Source organism: Anarrhichthys ocellatus, unplaced genomic scaffold, assembly GCF_004355925.1.
Source record: "Anarrhichthys ocellatus isolate YVR2014 unplaced genomic scaffold, GSC_Weel_1.0 scaffold10, whole genome shotgun sequence".
NCBI lineage: Eukaryota > Metazoa > Chordata > Actinopteri > Perciformes > Anarhichadidae > Anarrhichthys > Anarrhichthys ocellatus.
Window position 1 is genome coordinate 9,551,395 of NW_022280040.1, and position 22,796 is coordinate 9,574,190.

General features: G+C 42.6%; 1 protein-coding gene across 2 annotated transcripts in view; it reads right to left on the reverse strand.

Annotated features, from left to right (window-relative positions):
- Positions 1-4,552: 4,552 nt before the first annotated feature.
- LOC116385204 (cadherin-18) overlaps positions 4,553-22,796 on the reverse strand; it is a 141,031-nt gene continuing 122,787 nt past the window's right edge. For both annotated transcript variants that reach the window (XM_031850458.1, XM_031850457.1), the window contains exons 10-12: positions 21,023-21,140; positions 12,362-12,613; positions 4,553-7,621 (exon numbers count right to left, since the gene is read on the reverse strand). In XM_031850458.1, the coding sequence (XP_031706318.1) occupies positions 7,116-7,621; positions 12,362-12,613; positions 21,023-21,140 (876 nt within the window). In that variant the 3' untranslated portion in view covers positions 4,553-7,115. The remainder of the gene's footprint in view (positions 7,622-12,361; positions 12,614-21,022; positions 21,141-22,796) is intronic.

Genomic DNA, 22,796 nt, shown 5'->3' on the forward strand with positions numbered 1-22,796 from the left:
TCATTTAAACGGTTATGACTTCCGCCTGTCAGAACAGCGGGAAGTACCGCAGCACCTAGATGAATTGTGAATGTTCATAATTCATCCGCAGTAATCATTTGTTTTGTTTATGGGGTTGTTGACAGTAGGGGAGATATCACCACACTCTTGTTGGTGAAGAGCTTTGAAAATTATGTGCAGCTGCCATCACACGTGTATTGGCAATTTTCATATCTAGCATGCGCTATCTTATAAACTCATGGAGTAACTCCAGAACTACATTTGTACTTAAAGGGTATCGGATTAGATTTTGGAAATTCTCGTCAAAATAAAATGTTAATGTGGGGAGGGAATTTAGTCATTAGTAGACTTAATCTTTAATGCTTCAATACAGGTATATATAGTGACACAGCAGGGGTCAAAAGTCAGTCTATAAATTAACAAACCGCATCATAATTCAGGTAGTAAGAAGAAAATATTAGCTAACTGCATCCTCAACAGTTTCCAAACTACTTCTTCAATGAGAAAACAACACAAAACTTAACTGCTGAGAAGCGGTAGAAGGTCCTCTGTTTGTGTAGATGAATCGAAGTTTGAACTTTTCAATTTCAATTGGAGCGCTTATGCGAGGAGAAATCCACATCAGGGACTAATTAGTGCATTAAACCCAAATGTTGGTGTAAAGACTCAGGTATCTGAATGTGTTGCCTTTTCAGCAGTGGCACACCATCCCCTGAGGCATAAAGCTGTGTGAAAGAAAACTCATTCTCAGGACAGTGAGTGTAAACGTGTACCAAAGTCGTAACACATGTATGAAGAGAGTTAGAAGCTCTGACTGGCAAAGCTTTCTTGTTGGATGTATCTTGGGGACCATGGTCAAGCCAATGTATAATAACTGTGCCCGGGAGAATAAAAACACTCCACCGCCACGTGGTTCAACCCTCAGCTATGTTGCTTTGGGCTCAGTGCTGCATCAGAACAGGCTGGCAGTGTTGGTGGGTGTGAAGGCACTCGATGCAACCTTAACAAATCTCCCGGGCACCCGTAGGGTGAGGGACGGTAACTAGAGTGGGTGAAACATGAATCTTTGAAGATGTTATACCTTCATGCTGAAAAGTCCTCGAACTCAGATTAAAATACTTGCTGCGTATCAGAGGAGGGGCCCGGTGGTCTGCAGCCGTCTCTGTGCAGCAAGACACCAGACAGTTTTCAAGCTTCAATGAAGGAAAATGGTGAATGTGAAACATGCTAAGACGGAATTTCTAGGCTGCTTTGGCATAGCTTGTTATCTTTAACACTGCATAAGTATGTTGGGAAATTATTCAAGGCAAACATCAATAAAGACAAAATGGGTGAAAAGATGTCCACTCTTCATTTAACTTATAAAGTTTTCTAAAATAAATTAATACAATTCTTCAGGCAAACTTAATGACTGTATCATGTGTTGAGACAGAGAACTTGTGGTTCCATGTGCATTAAACAGCATATGGAGCCGTCTCATATTCATGAAGAGGTTTCAATTTCATGATGTAGCTTTATATTAGTCACACGCTGGGGAAGAAAGTCTGCTGCAGCCTGTCCCCACTCCTCCCCTGCATAACTTTTCAAGGCTATGTAGGTCAGCTATCTCACTGAATGGTGCTGCTTTGAACCATGATTTTCAAATTCTTCATTGTTTATTCTCTCATGTCTTTGGAATTTATGTATTACCACAGAGGTGACGTGTTGGGGAGACAAATGCTAATCAGCACATTGGTAGCCTTATTTCCCCTTTCCCGTGGAAGCAGTGGAGGCATGTACAAACTCCAGCAATCAGAATTATGTAATTGTGCTTTCTAAATGGACTCGTTTTCAAAGCCTGGATTCACAGGCTTACAGTTCCTCCATTATGGCCTCTCAGCCGTCATACACATCAGTGTAAGAAGATGTGGCACTGATGAAGCCATCTTGCATCTTAATTCCAACTTCCAACTTCTACAAAGAAGTTTTCCAACAGAAAACAAACCTCTGCAGCCCCCTAAACTTTGGGGTAAACCAACTTTAATGATCGCGCGCTTGAATTTGAAAGGATTTTTAGTCTCTTTGATCTTTTATGTCCAATTCACCTTCACATACTCCAGAGTCATGAACATTTATAATATGCAAAGCTCTCCACCATTAAATCATACTCTATGTGAAAGCTTCGAACCTTCTTAGAAGCCTCTGACCTCAAACAGTATGAAAAGAAGCACCGGCTGGCTCTGCCGGCCCTGAGGTCTTAGCTTACACAACCCACTGAAAAACAAAAAAAAAGTGGAAAACACACACACACACCCTTACCTTTCAGGCACTCAGACACACGAATGCACATCCATCCTTGACCTGATATGCAAAGTGCAATTAAAGCTGTTTTTAGTATGCAAGCATGCTCTGTAAACAAAGTCTACTGTATGATGCATGGCTGCTCATCTCAAAGATATGAGGGTGTTAAGGGTGAAGGAGGCAGTAAAACATCATAAGAGCCATCACCACTTGCAACGGCGCTGGTGTTTTCTTAGATAATCCATTCTGCTTCTTTTGACAAAAGATAAAACCTTGGGAGCCATTTCCCCAACACGTATCCACACGCGCCTGTGAGATATTACCCCTCGCCTTATCTGGGAAACATATGGGCAGAGCTTTGATAGATTGTGGCTCTAAAAGGAAGAAATCTTTATTCAGGGAGTGACGGTTTAATCCATGTAAACCCCTCTCAGTGTCTTAACACTTATCTCCCCATTCATTTTCTGTACAAAAGCGCAATTTGGCACTCTGGAAACTTTACACGACTTTTTAAATTAATTAATATTTGAGTTTGTTTCTCAGCTGAAACTTCTTCTTTGAGTCTAACGTATGCTTAATACCTAACAAGTCACTAATTGCATCGAGATTAGTTTTTTCAGTCTTTGATGAAAAATCTCCCTCTTTCCCTTTTTTAAAAAAAAGCTTTAGTCTCCGCAAGATTTATCTTCTACAGATTGCATGTCTATAGATGATGATAAGAACATGCTCTGTACAATAGAACGGCACCTCATCGGCTGAGGAAATCATGTTGATTTCATGTCATTAGTCTGACGCAGTGTAGTCTACAGACCGTGGTGTCCATTCGGGGTCAAACTCAGTGCCTTCACATAACATAGGATGCTTACTTACACATAGTCAAATTAAATAATCGTGCAACTAAATCAGTTGGAGGTAGTTAATGGCTTCCTGCTGCAGGGCTGTTTATTGACTTGAACACCATCAGCTGTATAAAAGTCATGCTGGGTTTATAAAATGATGAGCTACAATGTTGAAATTACTGTTGGATACTTGAGGATGGATTATTAAAAAAAAGCTAACAAAAAAAAACCTATTAAAAATACAGAAACTTTATATAATACTTAAGAAAATTAGCCCGGATAATACTGATTAATTAAATGATTGATTGATCTGTTGATCATTTTTGTTTTTTCAATAACATCCGGGGTGAGTGATGCCACATTGCACAAGTGCTCAAAGGTTTGCAGGATTTAACGGCATCCAGCAGTGAGATTGCACATTGCAACCAACTAAAGACAAAGATAGTTATTAATATTATTTTCAATTTCTGCCAATAGATCCCCCCCTATATCCCACACGGGTCCTTTAAGATAATGTCTTGACATTACTTGGGTTTGTCCATGCAGCAGTTCACAACCCCTTCATGAATGTCCCCTATAATAATTTGATGTAGCCTATTTCGTACATTGTAATAAATGTATTAGAAATATATTAGACATAAATTCAACAAATTTGCAGATTCTAAGAGTTATAGATGAGAACGTAATCTATGAACAATTACATTATTTATTTAAAGATCTAAATATCTGTTGAACTGTGAGGCTTTTTGTAATAAACCCCGGGGGTCCCCTGACCCCACTTTGAGAATCACTGGTTTAGAGCACATCTCCCAAAGTAAGGCTCGCTTTGTCCAAAACTGCCCAGTTTCCACGTGTTTACACACACAGCCCTCCAGGGCATGTACTCGAATATTTGTTGCCGTAGGAAAAAGAGACACTTTAGGAGCCTGGGAGTCATTAGAAAGTTGATGTTTCTCTTGACAGCCGCACTAAGAGAGACTTACTGTGTGAAGACCGGGGACTAAATACTGAGGCAGATGGACGATAGATTCTGAGAGTTTGAATGATTGCTGCTGCATTCATCTGATGATTCATTAATTGAGGTTCAAATCTAACACAATCCATGCACTTTAAAAATGCAAATACACAAAACCTCAAATAGAAACAGAAGCAAAGAAATAACTCCTGAATTCCAGTATGAGAACTTCCTTGCTTGCCTTTGGCTGCCTTATACGACCTTTGCCGTGGGCCGGCCCTCGGGCTCCTCACAAATGTTGGAACGAATTTCTCTGCTGTTTTCGATCCAATCGTGAAAAAGAGAAAAACACAGTCATTCTGCGAGCAGAAGGAATTAATGAGCAAGAAAACGAGGAAGGAGGAATGAGACGGAGGATTGTTATGTAGAGAAGACGGTTGTTATGTCGGGAGGTACAAGTGGAGGTTCTAAAATATTCATCATCTTCACTTCGTCTTTCTTACGACCATCGTCCGCGTTTCTGACGCAAACCAACACTGAACAAGAGCATGACAGCACAGAGGAGCCAGTCAGGGCTGGTTGAAGATAACTAATCACCCTGTACAAAAGCACCATACAAGTGATACAAGTCCTGTACGTTAGTGCTGGTGTTACTGCCCCAGCACATTGTTACTCAGAGAACCGGGGAGTCTAGTTGCAAAATGACATTCACCATTCGTGGCAGCTGCTGAACTTCCCAGACGTGGCCTCGTTTTAAAAAAATCCTTAATAGCACAAAATGAGAGCAAATCGTACCATTTTGTTGGTGAACTGGCTACTTTAGCTCCCCGTTGAGAAAATGACAGCACTTTGAAGTTTTAGTTTTCTTGTCTCATAGAAGTATTGCGTAATGAATGTGAGATCATTCTTTGTTCCCTAATGGATGTAAAGGAAGGTGATGTTCCTTCCATTTGATGTCAAAGTATTATCAAAGATGTCACTGATGGTACTTTAAATGGGACATCTCAGACAAGATCTCTTATGGAAAAAGCCATACTTCAACTACAGTATATATTAACAATGGATCATCTTTTCTGTATTTGAAAAAGGTCTTGAAACCACATAATGTCACCTGTGCTTTATAGCATCTTTCAGCACATTGTTTTTTTATTACAACCTAAAACTTTGCTGTTTTTAGTGAAAAAGTTTTGAAAACCCACTGGGTGCTGCCTTCACAGGATGACATGGAGGGCAAACAAAGCTAGCAACTAGCTTGTAAACATAGTCGATCATTTAGGAGCTAAAAAGTCACACAGTTCAATCAGGAGTTGGTGGAGACCAAAACAGAGCTAAAAGAGTGTTGGGAAAACTAAAGAATGTTCTGTGCCTCCATAAGGTCTGTGCCCTCGTGTGAAACTTTGTGTGAACCTCTTTTCACACAAACTGTCTCAGCTGTTTTTTTGATTAGGTATCACAGCTATCTTTCTTAAATCAGTATTTCAGCTGGTTGTCTTAGGCTACTAACTACTTGTGACCTGGCGTCAAAGAGGGGATAATGCATCTGTTGAGCATGTCAGTATTTACGCAGGCTGATTTGCAACCACGACGTCTTGTGATTAGGATAAGATGACCTTAAACAGAAAGAATTATCAAGGAAACGGGTCCAAACGATGTCCAGACTTTATGCAAATCATTGTGTTCCAACGCACTTGTGTGTTATCCTCAGTATATATATATATCAGATACCCAGAGACAGACCTTTCAGCAGCAACTTGACGCATAACCTGTTTGTGTTTCAACTCTGTTTCCTTCTTGCAAGAATAAATGCCTGTTTAATGATTTTTACACCCGGTGTCGAGTAATATTTTTCTAACAAAGAGCTTGGACATTGGCCTGACATACAGTATGCAAGAGACTGCACATCACCCTATAAATGAAACCGTAAACGCTGACTTCAGTTCAGGACCGTGAGCAGTTCACACTGGAATCTGATACGTGATGTAATGTGATATAATCCACATTTTAATGGCTTGCGGTGTGAAGGTAGCTTGACTTAGCCATTACAGTAAGACAATAAGTGTGCTACTTCCTGGTAAAGTCTGATGCACTAATCTGTTTGGTATAGAGGTGCACACAAATTCCTCTGTAACCTTGTTAAGAGTGTGTACGTATACATCCCTCAGCGGTCCCATTGCAAAAAGCATCACGCACAGACAATTTAATGAACCGATGCAGAGAGAGTGGCTCCTATAAAGGGAACCCACAGACACCTAATGAATTGGAAAGCTGACCATGAGGAGATCCTGGGGAGATCCTGGGGAAACTTCGGGACACCAAGGGCTGCATTTCTTGGTTCTGTGGCTCCAGAAAAGTCTGCTGCAAAAATGTTTTGAAAGGATCACAGGTTAACGTATTTCATATCATACCCACTGGTCGCTTTAGCTGATGTATGTAATGCTGAAGTTACCTTGCCTCTATTCAGTTACAGAAGCTTGGAAAAATGTGCATATGTTAAGAAATATGGCTGAATTCAATGTGTGTTTCATAGATAATGTCAACATGGAAGAAATGACACAAAACACATTGCAACACTGTAGGTGTCATTATTGTGTATGTGGATGGCTGAGCGTCATCCTCTGCTTAGTGAATCATAAACACCTTTGGCGATGCCTCCCACCATGATCATCTTGACTGCGTGCTGTACGCTATATCCATTCTTGGATGAAGAAGACAAATGTACAATTTTTTTTTTTCCACATATCCACTCATATGGATTTCAGGACTTTATTGAGCAATAAAAAATATACACCAAGGAAAATATCATTTTCCCTTTTCCCCATATTGTCGTTCTTCCATCTCAAAATCTGATTTAACACTTACCCATGATCCAAAGTGACGGAATGAAAATAAAAACAAAACAAAAATTGTAGCGTAGTCATTTTAGTTCAACAGCTATAAACCACCGGGGACAGTTTGAAAGCATCTCTGTTTATATTGTTCACTGGAAATTTGAAAAAACGGACTTCAAACTGATTTGGTTTGAACAGCAGTGAAATCACAGACTAGGTCGTCGCATCCGAGTCTGCCTCTGCGTAGAGTTCTGCCAGTTTCTGGAACTCGGGCCCCCAGTTGTCCAGGTAGTTATAATCCTGCTCTGATTGCGTGGCGGGAGTGTCTAAAGGGCTGATGGATCCCGTGGGTGAGCCCTGCCCCTCGTAAGCGTAGGTCTGGAGGGAGTCGTAGGGCGGCCCGCTGGTGTCCATGTCGGCCTCCACCAGTCTCTGCTTGATGAACTCGTGCACGTCCACCTCGTCCAGCTCCACCGACGCAGTCCGGCGGCTGCGGGGCCGGGCGCAGTGTTTTCTCGAATCAGGGCGAATGTCCCGTCGGAACTTGAGCTCCTCGGCGGCGGCCGGGTTGCGGAGGGCGATGATGTCGAAGGCCTCGGTGTCCTCCTCGCCTCCGCCCTCGTCATCGTAGGTGACCACGTTCTCTCGGATGTCCTCCTCGGAGATAATAAGGGGCTCTTTCTTGCTCCGCCTCAGTGTGATGAAGAGAACCACGATGACTGCAAAACAGAAAAGGAACTTTGTATTAATGCTTACATTTAAGAGAAAGGGAAGTGCTGATGATAAGACGCAAAAACAAAAACATATTTAACTAGAAATATGAGTATAAAGTGACTTATTTAATAGTTGTAGACAAAAGTCGGACAGAAAGAAAATTGCTTTTCCCAACAATTCAATATACAAACCGCTCAGCAGAAGAACATCCCATAACACAGATCAGCTCAATGTGGTTACAGTGATCAGCCGTGTTTTCATAAACAGCCAACCGAATGAACACAATGTGAATATTTATCCGATTTTACATCAGGACAATAAAACTAACCAAGCGCTGAAGAGTTGTAAATCAATAATACGCATTAGCCGACATTAGCATTGGCTGTGATGATTGTCTGAATGCAAGCTGTTGGAGATGATGACAGCGTACACATTATCATCATCTGCTGAGCAAATTTAAAACTCGCATCCAGCCAAAATGCAAAACAGCCTGTAAGTATAAAGCAAGCGTGTGTCAGCATATGGAGTTACGTCTCGTGTAATTATCTTTTAGTTAAATGTGAAGCCGGCGATAGAAAGAATGCGCCGGTTGTGCCACATTAAAGAAAATATAACATATAGCATATAAGCAGATACTGTAAGTAGCTTACAGACTGAAATATCTCTTCCAACTGTTCATGAAGTTGTGAAGCCGAGTAATATTTGATGACATGCTACAGCTTGGAACTTGTTCCCACAACTAATGAGACTGATACTTCTCTGGGTTAATGATGACCTCTCTGCAAGATGTTAACACTAACATCTACAGTATTTAATAAAATGGCGTTAGCGAGGGAAGTGCATTTGTAGAGTAGTGCGATATCTTAAAGGAGTTCATTATGCTGCATTAACAGAGACGAGCAAGCTAGATCAGTGCTCCTGCTGAGGCATCGTTGCTCCACCATCACCATCACATTGCATTGATTATTAGCAGAAGGTGATTTGAATGTTTTCGGCATCTTGGCGCTCCACATCAAAACGTTATAAATGTGCTATTTTTATCTAACCAGCAACACCCTACTGTGTGAGATCAGCCTCTCGGGATGAGACTCCCTATAGCGAGTACTCCATACAAGGTGGTGGATTAAGAGGAGGGGGAAGTTTCAGATTTTTATAATGTCAAGGATGCAATGAAGCATTTGGCTAATCTACTGTATTCACTCAAGCATTACATTTTCTATATAAATATATATATTGTGGTGACTACAGCATATTAAACAGACTATAAAGCGATATCAAAGAGAAGAAGTAAGCTTCAGAGCAGACTTAGATTAAAGGTGCATTGACACCAAGCTTCAGCTGTTTAGTCCAACACTGAAGCCTTTACTCCTTCAGTTCACCTTCAGGTGAGAATAATCCCACACAAACTCTGGTAGTACTGCATGAGTGGACCAGACAAGATTGATAATGCAAAAACCTGCCCTAGTTTTGACACAACTAAGGAACCTAAACCAACTACTGTGAAAGAAATACCCCCATTCATGAGGCTAATCATGGACAGATGAAGTCGGAGTATGCTTTAGGGCGGGGCCACGTTGAGATTGACCGGTCGCTACCCTAATCGAGCCGTGTATGGTGTCTCCACGTCAGTCCTCCGCTGTCCAAATATGGTCACTTCCATTCATTGGTTGCAAAAAGCCAAGATGGCGGCGGCCGTAATCCAAGATGGCAACGGCCAAAACGCCGAACTCAAGGCTTCAGTACGGCAGTCCACAAACCAACGGGTGATGTCACAATGACTATCTTTCAATTTCTAATGATTTTGTGCAGTATTGGTGCATATTTTCCCCAAGAAAGATACAATTAATCAGCGTACCTTTAACCAAATAGGGAAGTTAATAAGTTCTGTGACCACAGGGCATATGCCCTCTTTGTCCATCTGATAATCCAGCCCTAGGTATGAGCACACAGATAGCCAGCAGTTATGTTAATAATAAAATGAATTAACGTAGTCTGGATTCATACTTTTACAGCCATTTTCTTTTAATAGTTTAACTGCAGGGCAGATCACTGCAACTCCTGACCTACCTGTGAGGCCACGGGGCTTTTTTTCTCAAGCCCTGATTGAGTTGAACTTGGTTATAATAGGAAATTAAATGTAAAATGCAACAAAGTACACTTTTCCATTATGGACTACAATTTGTTTGACTGTACTCTAAGACACCCCGTATGACTTAAGTAATTATGCGCAGATTTATCTATCTACATAGATTTCATTGTTCAGTGCGGTTCCTTGCCTGTGGTTTTAATGAAACCTGCACGTGATTAATCAACGTAACAAACAAAACAAATTCTCTTCACTCCACCTGGTGCACTGGCACTGCCCGATTGGGGTTAGAGAGGGTGAAAACGCAATTTGTCTGGGACGGTGTTTATCGCTCGGCTTGTTTAAAGTGACCAATTACACAATGCAGGTTGTGAGCGCGCGCAGGGTGAGCTGGGTCAATCGCAGTGAGCAGAACTAGGAAATAAAGAATTGCGTTCTTCTCGTGCTGCAAAGTCTTTGTCCACTTCCTCCTCCCACTATGTACAGTTCAATACCTCACTGTTTGGAGGTAAACGGCCTGAATATAAAGACTCAGTTAATGCACCTTTTATTATTTACCAGCATCTCGTATATTAAACTGCACTTTCCACAGTTCATGATCTACTTTTATTTGAATATTCCCATCCACTGTACACACTATATTGTCTTACACTCTCTACATTAATCCTCCCTCAATGGTCCATTCAGGTCATTTAATTTGCCTCGCCAAGGCCAGTTGAGGTCTAGCTGTTGCTCGGTACACCACTTATAGCATCTGGGGCATTACCTCAGTCTACAGATACTGATTTGCTGCAGCAGAAGCCGTTGCAGGAGTCTCATTTATGCTGCATTTATCCTGGTTATGGAGGAGTGTATCGTCAAAGGATGTCTCTAATCCAAACAAGAGGCCATTCCATTTGAACTTCCCGAGGCACAAATCTCAGTTCAAGGAGAGCCAAACTTAAATAACACAAGGTAAACACTGAAAAGTCATAATTACAATATTTTAAGTCAATCTGTCTTGAATCAGCGGAGCTTTGTTAGCGGCTATTCATCAATAACATCAAGTCGACTAAGACTGCAGGGAGGAAGAGCATGCAGCAAAAACAAATGGGGACTTGTATTGTGAAGAATGTGTTTATCCACCGTTTTATAGCCGCTCCTTTGAACACGATCTGGTGCATCTCATTACAAAAGACGAGACAAGTGTAACCACAACCTTAGATCACTATTTGAATCTGATGTATTTTGAACACGACCAACTAACAATCTCTTATCTTATCTCTTGAGGTGACGGGTTACCAGACCTCTGTCCAGCAGCTGAGCTATGTGTGAGACACTTCCCTTGTAACTGGAAAGTGTGAATCCAAAATGCAACACACACATAAAAAATAGGTGTGATCTGTCTCTCCCTGTTTCTATTACTCTCTCTCTCTCTCGCTCGCTCTAGTATCTGCCTTGTGCTGATGATTAGGGATTCAGCGTGTGTCTCTCACTCAAGCGTTCCCTCCAAACAGTGGTGATGGCCTTTTGTTCGCCTCAGCCAGAGGCTTTGGCGTAGAGGAGGAAGACAGGCAGTATGAATATGCATAACCTTCACGCACTAACGTCCACAGACAATCACCGAGGAGAGGAGGGGAGAGCAGCGACGGTGAAGCCGTGTTATTAGACAGTTGTGTGCAATCATGTCCTCCTGCAGTGTGGTTTGCAGAGGAAGGAATTAGTGCGCGACATCTCTCAGTGTAATTTGACAGGAAGGTTTGTTGACTTTGGTTTCTTTGATCTTGGATTTTGCGCCACCTTCCAGACGTTTTCCACCCGTAAAGCCGACCGTCCCAACTTTAAAGTGTCCGAGATCAAATTCGCAAGTTTATATATAATCATGTTAGCTGTTGCTGCAAATATACTGGTTGCTATAGCAACAAGGCACGCACGTTCATCGATTCGGGGACGTGTGCTCCAGCTGCCGCAACGAGCTGGCAACATGGATGCCACCCCGTTTATTTTTTTCCACAGTATTTCTGATGGAATCATATATTCATGTCCGTCACACATGAACTCAACGTACAGCGGCATCTGTGTCGGCTGTCACCACGTTGCTCCACGCCCTCTAGTCACAACTATGCAATGACAAACATGTGCCGGGCAGGGAGCGACGGGGAAGAAGATTCAGTTGAATTGCAAAAGAGCAGATTTTAATTGAATTTCAACAGATGTGATTCAGGTCTAATGTGAGTTTCTGATTGGAGCTGCCTGCCTGCACATGAATCCAAGCTGCTCTAGGATTCACGTCCGACTCCCCGACCACTGTAGGTTTTTTTTCTCTATTTTTTTGTTGAAAACAACTCCTCTCTGAATCATACTGACCCTGCAATCTCCATTCCACTCATCTTTGTCCTTCCCATCTTCTTTCTAGTCACCTCTCCTCCAGCCTCCTCTCTCTGTGTCCTCCTCTTCTGTCCTTCACAAGCTTTTCTCTTTCTTCCACCTCTGCCCTCTTCAACTTGTTCTACCCTCATTCTTCATTCTACCTGTGTCCTCACGTGTCTTTTCATCCCTCTCTCCTCCTCTGCCCTTGTCAGAACCTCTATGGTTCATCTCCTCCGTCCATGCCCTCGGGATATTTGCCCCCGGGCGGCTCCCCCCTGCTGCAGTCCCTGCAGCGGCTGTTCCAACTTACCCAGCAGGATGACGATGCACAGCAGGATGGCTATCAGAGCCCCCGTGCTGAGACCCGCCGAGGAGAGGAACGCCTCGCCTTGGCACATCCGGATCCTGCCGTGGCTCTGGCACGGGCACACCCGCAGGGTCAGGGTGCTGGTGCCGCTCAGCGACGGCTCCCCGCCGTCCCACACCACAATGGGCAGTTCATACAGATCCTGGGTCAGGTGGTTGAAACGCCGCCGCCTGGCAATGATGCTGGCTGTGCTGTCTGAAATGAAAGGAAAACAACTTGTTTAGGATAAACCCCTTGGCTAAAAAGACTAATTGATGGTTTGCTTTGTCTTCTCAGCGAAGCCTGCAATTACCTATTTATACAAACAGACATTCAGGGTTAAGGGTGAAAAAAAACTAAATCCAACCCACAATATATTCCATTTTGAATTGGAGCTTTTGCTTTTGAAGTATCTCAAGCCGGTGGATTTCTTCCCGTGTCTGACTGTGGCTTCCCTGTGTGCCAAGGCTAATTATTATCAAAGGTGTTTGTTTACTATTTAAATGTGCTGCAAAAGAGCAGTTCACCTTGGCCTCTGCAGAAACACGTCTGTTAATGGAACTTGTCGTGTAGATAAACAGAAATAAAAAGGGCTGAATTTGTAGAGAAGTAAAAGCAAACAAGAGGGACATCGAGAGGAAGGTACGATGAAAAGAGGAGGAAGCAAATGAGTACACAGCTGCAACACAGGGGCCGGTTGTGTTACTTGTTATGTCTGTACTCTCTCCCGGGCGTGCACTTTAACCCCTGAATGACAGAACCACAGCAATGAATGTGATGAAACAACTCTAATTGGCTTGAGCGCATATCAATATTCTCGATGAAAAATGTTCTGATTCCTTCAGAATGAATGTATGCCACCACAGGGATTCTTGTTTCCATGTGTTTATGTTGGGATGTCTGCACAGCACTCTACTTTCCAATGTCCTATATACTGCTGTAGCTGTATTGAAACAGCCAAATGTATTTTGACATCAGTACATTGTGGAACTACAGAGAGGTTGTATAAATAAGGGTCTCAATAAATATTTATGTATATTAATTGTGTATATGCTAAAAAAAAACATCCAACAGTGAGGAGCATATCGAGCTTCTGTATGTTCAGGAACAGGGGTAACAACACAGCTGCCATTAGCCACCTGGTGGCATATATATCGTCCAGTTGTCCACCGATTCAAAACCACTTCCACCGTAGACTGTTTTGTTCACCAGCACCACATGAGTGCTGGTGAACCCAATGCCAACAGGATACGGGAGAACAGCTGACTACTCATTCAGTGCACCTGGAACTCAAATCTGTGTTTGTACACAAACAGCAATATAAATGAATCAAAGAAGGAATTTATTTTTTGGAGCTTCAAAAGAGGCCATTTCAATTGAGGAGAACGTTAGAAGATATTTACTTTACTGACATTACTAAGTAAAAGATGGGGATTTAATATTCTCACAGTTCATTTAAGGAACTACTTTACAACTGTAGGAACTGCTTATGTATCCTGTAGCTATAAAACATGATCTCATACCTACTTACTGTATATTTTGCTGCTATGGCAGAAGCCCCCAGCGTTAGCCATTTGCATAACATCTTGATGCTAAAGAGTTGCGCTGGCTAACATTGTGAAACGGTAGCGGTTAGGTTTAGGCACCAAAAGTACTCGGTTAGGTTGACATGCCTTCATTTGACTCGGTGTCAAACCACTCCCCTACGTTGCATACTCGGTCCGTCTGAGCGTCTGATAATGACGCATATGGATTTACAACGGAGTTCTTGGAAGCCTGGAGCATCTCACAGTCTCACGTCTCTTTTCCACTGTACGTCTGTGGGAAATAGTCTTTTTGGGCCCAATGGCGTCGCGTGATGGAACCGGAAGTTGTTATTTCATTGTTTGGCCACTATGTCGAAATAGCTTTAAAGAACATCGCTCTTCCTCGAGGCTTGATTGTGGTTGAACAACTAACAAAGCTGCAAAAAGATCTGCTGATTTTAAAATGTCTCTTTTCCAACATTAGCTAAGGATGTTCATTATTTAACCTGCACAAAAATAGCCCCTGCTCAGTTCTTTCCTTTTTATATCAGCACAGACTAAGCTCATTTTGCACGTTAGGATCGTTCAACACTTGCTAAGTAGCTTACACCAACACGTAGGCCATCACACGACCACTTCACACGCCGGGCTGGACTGAGGGTTTACCGTTTAAGAATCTAACATGCAACGCTCACTGCTACGTGTAGGCTCTTTTGAAAGGGGTTATCTCAGCAGGAGATCAGCAGTCTGTATCTGCAGGGCGTCCAAATAGCTTTAGCCTGATGGACTACATCGAGCACTAACACAGCACAGAATTCAAATCATCCCTGTTAATTGAAACGTATGGCTAGGTGATTCAAGGAACCTGGATGACTAACTTGCGCTTCCCATGACAGACTCACTAGAAACTTGCATATGACACGTTGATATATAACTTCCGAAAAAATGCTGAATCGTGCACAGGGTAACCTTTTCCCTTTCCATCCAGCAAAAACACCTCCGTCGTGCTGTACTTTCGTACTGCTGCTCAGAGACCTCGCCTCCCACTCCAATCTCTGCTCCATCTATGAATAATTACAATGATCGACAGCTGGAATGACAACACGTACTTCAAGCTTTATTAAGTCAGACTCGCAGTATCACCGTATCAGCAAGCAGATGGGTGGGTGGTGGTGGGCGGGGGGGTGGTGGTGAGAGAGTGGAATGTGAGAGATGCAAATAACAAGGAAGAGAGATGGGGAGATGAGTGGAAGAGAGGGGGGTGAACGGAGGAGGGTGTGTGTGTGTGTGTGAAAGTGCCAATAAGAGCAGAGAACACGAGAGGCCGAGACAGAGAGAGACAAACAAGCCATGTATACGTGTGGAGTCGGCTGTCACTGCTTTCACACAGACCCGAGGCAGCGCGGGTCCTTGTACAGACCACAGCGAGGAAGTGCACATCAATTATGTCATGCAAATTTCACACTAAACCGCCTCTTCGTCGCAGGTGGGAGCGGGTAGAGCTGCAGTGTTCGCTGATTAACGCCGCAGTGAGATGGACCATCAGCAGCCACGTGGTGCCCACATGTGAGGAGAGACTGCAGGAGTTAGCACAGCAACAGGCTAACCGTTTGTTGTGACAGCCCCCGCTACGTGACATTACCCGCGGCGCCAGGTGACCGCACAGGAAGTGAGGGAACGTATGCTTTTAAGAGCATTTCACACTTCGTTGGGAATTATCCTGAACATTTAGATCTGTGCTATTTTGCACATCACCAGCAAGCAATTTTCCTTTTTTATCTGGTTTCTATCACATATAAAAATATATATATTAATATTCGTAATATGTTCATCGTTCGTGTTTTATTTTTTACTTTTCCCAATGCACTTGCATGCATTCACGCATGGATTCCTGTCTCTCCATCTCAAGGTATGAAGTTCAGTGAGATTTCACAGCAGCAGATAAAAAAAGTTGTCGGAAATGCAAAAATTTGACAATTTTAGAGGAATACTACAGTACGAGTATGTATCTGTTGTCACTAAACTTTAGTGACATTTAAACTTTACCCTGAGGAACGTGCATGTAGAAACATAAAATATCTGAGTTACAGTATGAATTGATATGATAAAATGCCCAATTACATTGAGATTTAAGACATTTAAGACATTTGCTATATAGTGAATGCAGATATCTTTGTTGAGGAGCTGACTCACTGTAAAACAGACAACCAAAAATATATATCGACAATAGACACGCGATGCAACCACGTCTCTACGGACTTCACACTTGCCTACACATGCACTTAGCTGGATTCCTTGTGAACTTGTGGGTGTGTGTGTAGGTGCCGCTTATGGGATTCAGCACGAATCTTCTCTCCAGCTGCCAGTCGGAGCACGACGGAATGGCACTATTTTGGGGCAGACCATATATGCGGTCAAATTCTAAAGGTGGTGTCGTTAATGTTTGGGGATGGCTAACTGACCAGTCGATCTTTGCAGCTCTAAAGCACTAACTTTTCCCTAAATCCTGTTTCAAAGTTTAAACTGGCTGTTGACTGAGTGTAGTGGTGACAGAAACTATTACAGAACCGCCCAAGATCAGCACCTGCTAGCCAACAGTTACCCACTATCATACTGACCAAGCTTTCTAGCTAAAGATGTAGTTTGCAAGTCTGTATTAGACTAATTATATACAGTAGAATAGTAATATTGATAATACATAAGTTATACATAAGTTGGTTGCTACCACACAGAACAAGGCAAATACATATACCGTCATAAGTCTAGGTATTATTATAAGATGGCTCTGAATATTGATTAACGGCTCAGTGTTGTTCAAACATTAATATCATTGTGTGCCGAAATAAAAAGGTCTTTCATGCAGAAAATTACAAACAGCAGATCAAGAGACAAACATAACAATCTCCTTTAAAAGAAGCCCCTGCGTTCAATACGGATCAGTCCGACTCAGTAAGGCTTAACTTAACAAAACATGCCCGGCAGTGACGGGCTGCTTTTTAAAATAAAAACACTTTGTTTGCCCACTGCATTGTTTTACAGCATATTCACACTGTCACAGTATGATACGGTTGTTCCATAAGGTTGTGTTTTGTGCATTTGAGTTAATTCGGAGTCGGTCTGTACATTTCTGCAGTAACAATTAAAAGAGGGCTGCAGAGTCCTATTATGCTCCTCTGTTACGCAGGAACAAATGGCTTCACAACGGCTGCCGAGGCCTTACTGCACACACGTGAATACATTTTATATAGGTTTAACTTAAAATCATAAACAGTAATTAGAGAAATATCTGACCTTTGCTTGAATAATAAGAGGAGAGCTTATCATATATGTGAAATTCTGACAATTACCAGCTGTTTGCTCTTCAACGTTTGACAAAACCAGCACGAGACAAGCTGCTCTGCCCTCTTTGCACAAATGATGCTGCTTCAGCAGATAATGGGTGTTTGGGAATCAAGATGTACGCCACCCATTGCATGTGAAGGTTGAATGACATAAAAGCTAATTAAACGTCCCGCATATCAATGTCTTGCCAGCGCTTCTTTTAACACAGCTGATTAACTGTGACATTATAAGTTCCTCTGTATGCACACTGGAGGAAGATGCCTTCAGATATCAATTGATCTACTTAAGTATGTGGCTCATTTAGAGATCATAGCCCCCATTTAATTGCCTTTTTAGAAGCAAATGTCATCTCAATGTGACAGATAACGAGATCAAAGCAGCATTCGTTGTAAAGTAGGCAAGTTGAATATATTTAAAAGGCTTTTAACAGAACAGGTTTGTCACAAAGTGCTTTCCTGGAGCAGCTGAGCAGAAGCACCCCCCTTGTTTTGCAGCTTTAATGGTGCGTAATATGCTGTAGGAGTTTGACCTGCATTTAACGTCGCACATCCAGCACTTCAAATGCATCAACACATCTTCAAGACTACTCGGGAGCCTTGGCGTCATCCCCGCAAACAAAGATCACATGAAGAGAAAGGCCGTGATCTAAATCTAAGGACTGAATCTGTCTTTTCTTCTTTTAGCTCAGAATTGACACTCGACGGCTATATTGATCTGACTTTGTTAAACAGCTGGAGCTGTTACAGGTCTTTGTAGGAAAAGCACCAATTATAACAAGATGTTAGCTTTTAACACATCTGATATGGTTGGAAGTGCAGAAAATAGCTTCCTGCAAATGATGCTTTAGTTAATGGGTTCTTTTAAAAGTCGTGATTGTTAAATTACCTGAATTAAATGAGGAATCAATTTGTTATTTAACAAAGAAAAAAATGGTCCTCGTTATAAACATATCAGAGTGTTTTAAACTAAATCCTTTTTTTTCCTACAGCAAGAAAATGCACACAGAGTCACAAAAAAAAAGTAATCCAACTTTCATTGAGATCCATTGTGAGCAATCTGTAAGTGAGGAGGAAAGGAGGTCATGAGAGAGTTAGTCGTGTGAGTGACTGAGAGGGATTTTCGTCAGTTGCACAACAACAGAGGGAGGTATTAGGGGCTGGCACGGAGCAGCTACCAACAGTTGGTCGGCTGCAACAGCAATGAAAGAAGCTGCTTGGAGTGCGAAGGGCTTACTTTAATTATCAGACACAGGAGTCGACAGCATGGTGCATTGTGCCTCTCTCTCTCTCTCACCCGGTTATTGTGAATACAGCAAATAACTTCTAATACACAGCGGCTGTAGGACGCAGCATGACTCCGACACTTCTGTTGAGTGGGAGTTCAAATGCAGGATCCAAGGGACTGAAGATGACTGAAGTAGTGTGAACTCAGGAGTTCAGCGGCTTAACATTAAGAGGGAGTTTGGTGTTTCGAAAATGCGGATGAGCCAAGAGGAATTAAAAGGGGGAAAAAAGTAATATGAACCATTCTAGGTGGACAAGGAATTATACATGCAAGACATGGGTAGGCAAGCAAATTACACAGCCCAACAAGTCAGACATGTAGCAAATAGGCTAAATGCTGTAATACTGTCTCTGTCGGGCAGAAACAAGAAAAATGTCCAGGAAAGTTAGGTTAAAGAGTGCACTTGATCAAGGCATTTAACTGCTCCAGTGCAGCTACTCTGTGGTCAACAGAACAAGTTGGAGGCTTTACTGGGCAGCCGCCTCCCTTTCATCTGGTCAACTAACCGTCTGAATCAGATCATGCTCTTTAACAGCTTTCCTGGTTAAAGAAAGGAAGCCGTGGGAGGAAACATAAGTATCTCAGGATCTGTAAGTGATATGACCTTTTTATTCCAGAGGGATCATCATCTTTAACACCATGGCCTTCATAAAGTTCTCTTTTCTTCACACTTCTCACTGACAAATTATTTTAATATGAATCGTTTCTTATTTCCATGTCGTGACACATAATCGGCCCATCCCACATGGGATTACATCACAGATGAGGAAAAAAAAACAAAAAAAAGATCCTGTGGGATGTTATGCAGCAGGAGCTAAATCCAAATTGAAAAGCACCATTACTCAAACAGCATGAACCAAAAAACTGCGATCAATCCTTCAAGAAAGAAGGCTTTCCTTCCTGAATTGCTTTGGGAATATTTTGCTGCAGATGACTACGTTGAAATAAATCCAACAGCTTTTGAGAGAATCACTCTGCAAGAGTGGGGAACGTTTTCAAATGCCGGTATTTGGGTTGAAAATCAGTTTTAAGAGCTGTATTTGCTCCGTGCACTCAAAGTAGACCGGCCCAACCTGTCCAAAATGTATAACCTGACCACCAGGCGCTTGTCTGGAAGGCCTGGCTCCAGGAGGGTGCCCTGGTTTTCAAGAACCAAGCGGACCTTTGCAAGACACTGATCAATGGACTCTGGTCCCACATATTTGTCCTGGAAGATCCGAGCAGAAGCTGCCATCAAAAAACCTGCCGGGATCGCGAGTTCTGCAATTTATTATGTTAAAATATATTATTAATTCTAAAGAATGAAAGAGGGGGCAACAGAAGCACCGAATGACTCCATCACTGTGGCAATTGTTGGTTGAATGTCTTCTTTTTCGGTATTGGCATCTATTCGTGTTCCTTCAAGTTCACACTGTGATTCTGTGAACACGGCATACGGCAAATCAGCGAGAAAATGTTTTGCAGGCAACAGTGGAGGTGTCCCTCCTCGTGTTTCTCAGGAACATTCTAGACAGACGAAGTGACAAAGCGAGGAAAAATTCGTATTTTTTTCACAACATTTACAAAAAAAGTCACACCCAAAAAGAGGTGTTAAAATAACAGCGCGGTGTTCTCATTTTTTCAATTCCCCACGGGGAACGAGGGCTTCTGCAGTAGGTAATGACTATAATAACAGAAAAATATTATACTTAATATTTCATCATCTACACCCGACAAATATCATCACACTTCCACTTCTTCAGAGCTGCTCGACCAGGTTTAACGTGTGTAAAACAGAAGCAAACTGCTGATGCAACTAGTTCTACGTTTTCAATCTAAAAGCCTGCTTTGTTTGATTCATCCACCCCTCAGGAGTGGAGGTGGGCAGGAGGTGAGGGATGTCTCTAAGTGCCACTTACATGAACGCAGCAAAACTTTCCACTGTAACTCAATGTAGGCAAGGCTTGTGGCTTGTGGTGGGAAGCAACTGGACCAAGGGCTAAACAGACTTATCTCCTATTATCACATTGATTTTTTGTGATCTCTCTTCCTCTCTCATGGCGCAGAGATTCATCTGGAGTGCTGTGAACTCCCCCTCTCAGTGGGCAACTGTGAGATCTTTGGGCTGAGATCTTTTAAAAGCCCTGTGATTGCAGACCGACCCCGGCGCTCGGAATTCACCTAAGACTGAGATGGAGGAGGGGAAAGATGGTGGGGGGGGGGGGGACGCCAGAGCGGTTTATCCATTTGACAACATGATGCGCAAACATGCCAAACCTCTATTGCGCTTGTGTTTTATGAGATCCGACTCAGAGGAGATCCTGGTGGCCCAGGTTGACATAACGCATATTTTCATCGCGCCTCCTTGGTTTGAGGAAATCCGTACGGCTTATTGGACTTTAGAATGTGACCAATGAGGATGGAGTCCTGCCCCGAAGGCGGTGTGCAATACTCATAAGAAATGCAAACAAACAATATCGATCACTTTAATTACCTTCGTTGTCCTTCAGGGTGAAGTTGGGATTAACTGGTAGCAGGCTTGGCAAAGCGAAGGAAAACCGCTGTCCGTTGGCAAAGTCGTCCTTATCCACCGCTGTGACGGTCTGGATCACCTGTTGTTCAGAAGACAACACGCATTCAATCAGTCGCTGCACCATTCAGCAGAATCATCTTTCGCTCTAGTTACAGGCAGGACAAGGAGCTGGTGTAGTTCCTCATGCATGTCTTACGATTGGTTGATCATAATTCGTCAGAGTCCAGTTCCTCTGACCTACAACCAACTGGTCTTGCAACATTTTCTCCTCCTACCTAAACACTCTCAGGGCAACCTCACTGCCACTTTTGTCAACTTGCTCCCCCTAATTAGTAAAAGACACAGTGAGAGCAGGTAGAGAGATGGCCTTGAGAGAAAAACGACCCGATGGCTCTGTCACCACAGGGAGTTCTTATCTGCAATGTGAGATTTGGGGGGGGTGTTGTGCTCAGGACAGGAATGTCACCGGCGCCATGGTCCTGATGTCCTTCTGAAAAATGTATGCCCATCGGCCAGTGGCCTTGATGCCCCGCCCGCTCCTCTGCCTCTTTCCTGTCAATACTGTTTGTAGACACCAAGTGTCTTTTGTTGAGATTCTGAGCCTGGTGTGAACCACAGGAAAACCGGGCAATTTATGACAGTTTAACGTGTGCCGCTGGAGCTGATCACAGCCGCTCTGTGGGTAGAGAGGGTCGCCCTTTCACCACAAAACACGACCTGCTCTAGCACCTCAAAGATCGATCCCCAGCTCCTACTGTTTGCATGTCGTAGTGTCCTTGAAAGAGACACTGAACCCCAAGTTGCTCCCTGGATGCTTTACAGCAGCCTACTGCTGGATGGATTAAATGCAAAAGGTCACATTTCATGTATGTACCTCTAGTGTATATATATGATTATTGTAATTATGTTCAAGTTCTATAGACAAACCAGACGAGCCACAGTGCATCTCAGAAGCTAATCCGCTAATCTCTAGGAGAAGAAATGCAAGCATTCACCCCTGCTGCACACGCACTGTATATGAAGTATATAATTAGGAGGATGAATGTGTTCTTATGAACTGGAATCTTTCATATCTGGACTTTCAGGTGGCTACAGCACAATAAAGTAGTAAATAACAACAATAAACAACTTGCAAATATTGGTCATTTGTAAATGTATTTTAGAAATCTGTTTTGTGGAATAAACTGAATTTTAGTATTAAAAACAAAATCATCCATAACCTTTTAAGTTAAATGTATTTCTTCCATGGACATGAAGTCATTGTTATATTTGATGGCCTTGCTGCGCTGGTATTTGGCCTTTGTTCCCTCAAAGAACACCAAGTGGCCTTGTGGTTGTGCTCCTGGTGTACTCGCACAAGCCTCTGACTTTAACTGTGCAGTATCAGGATGTGCTTTGTTGGGTGCTTGAGGTTCCTTATGTGGATGTCGAAGGTTGACATGGTGCCACTGGTGGGAGCTTTTTGTCTGAGAAGGCCAGAGTTCTCTTTCTTTCAGGTAATACTGGCGACAAAGTTAAGTTGTGATCAATTTGTTTTCCATCAATGTGAAATAGCAGCTAACTGCCACTTGATTAGTCTTAAAAACCAGGATAGCGGGACGTCTAGAAAACCAGAGTAAGCAATACAATTGTCTGTTTGCTTGTAAATGGCTGCCTGAGGAAACATCACCACATGATTGTTTCCTGAGTGGGTGCAAAGTGGTTTAACCATAATGCAAATTTTAGGTTTAGAGGA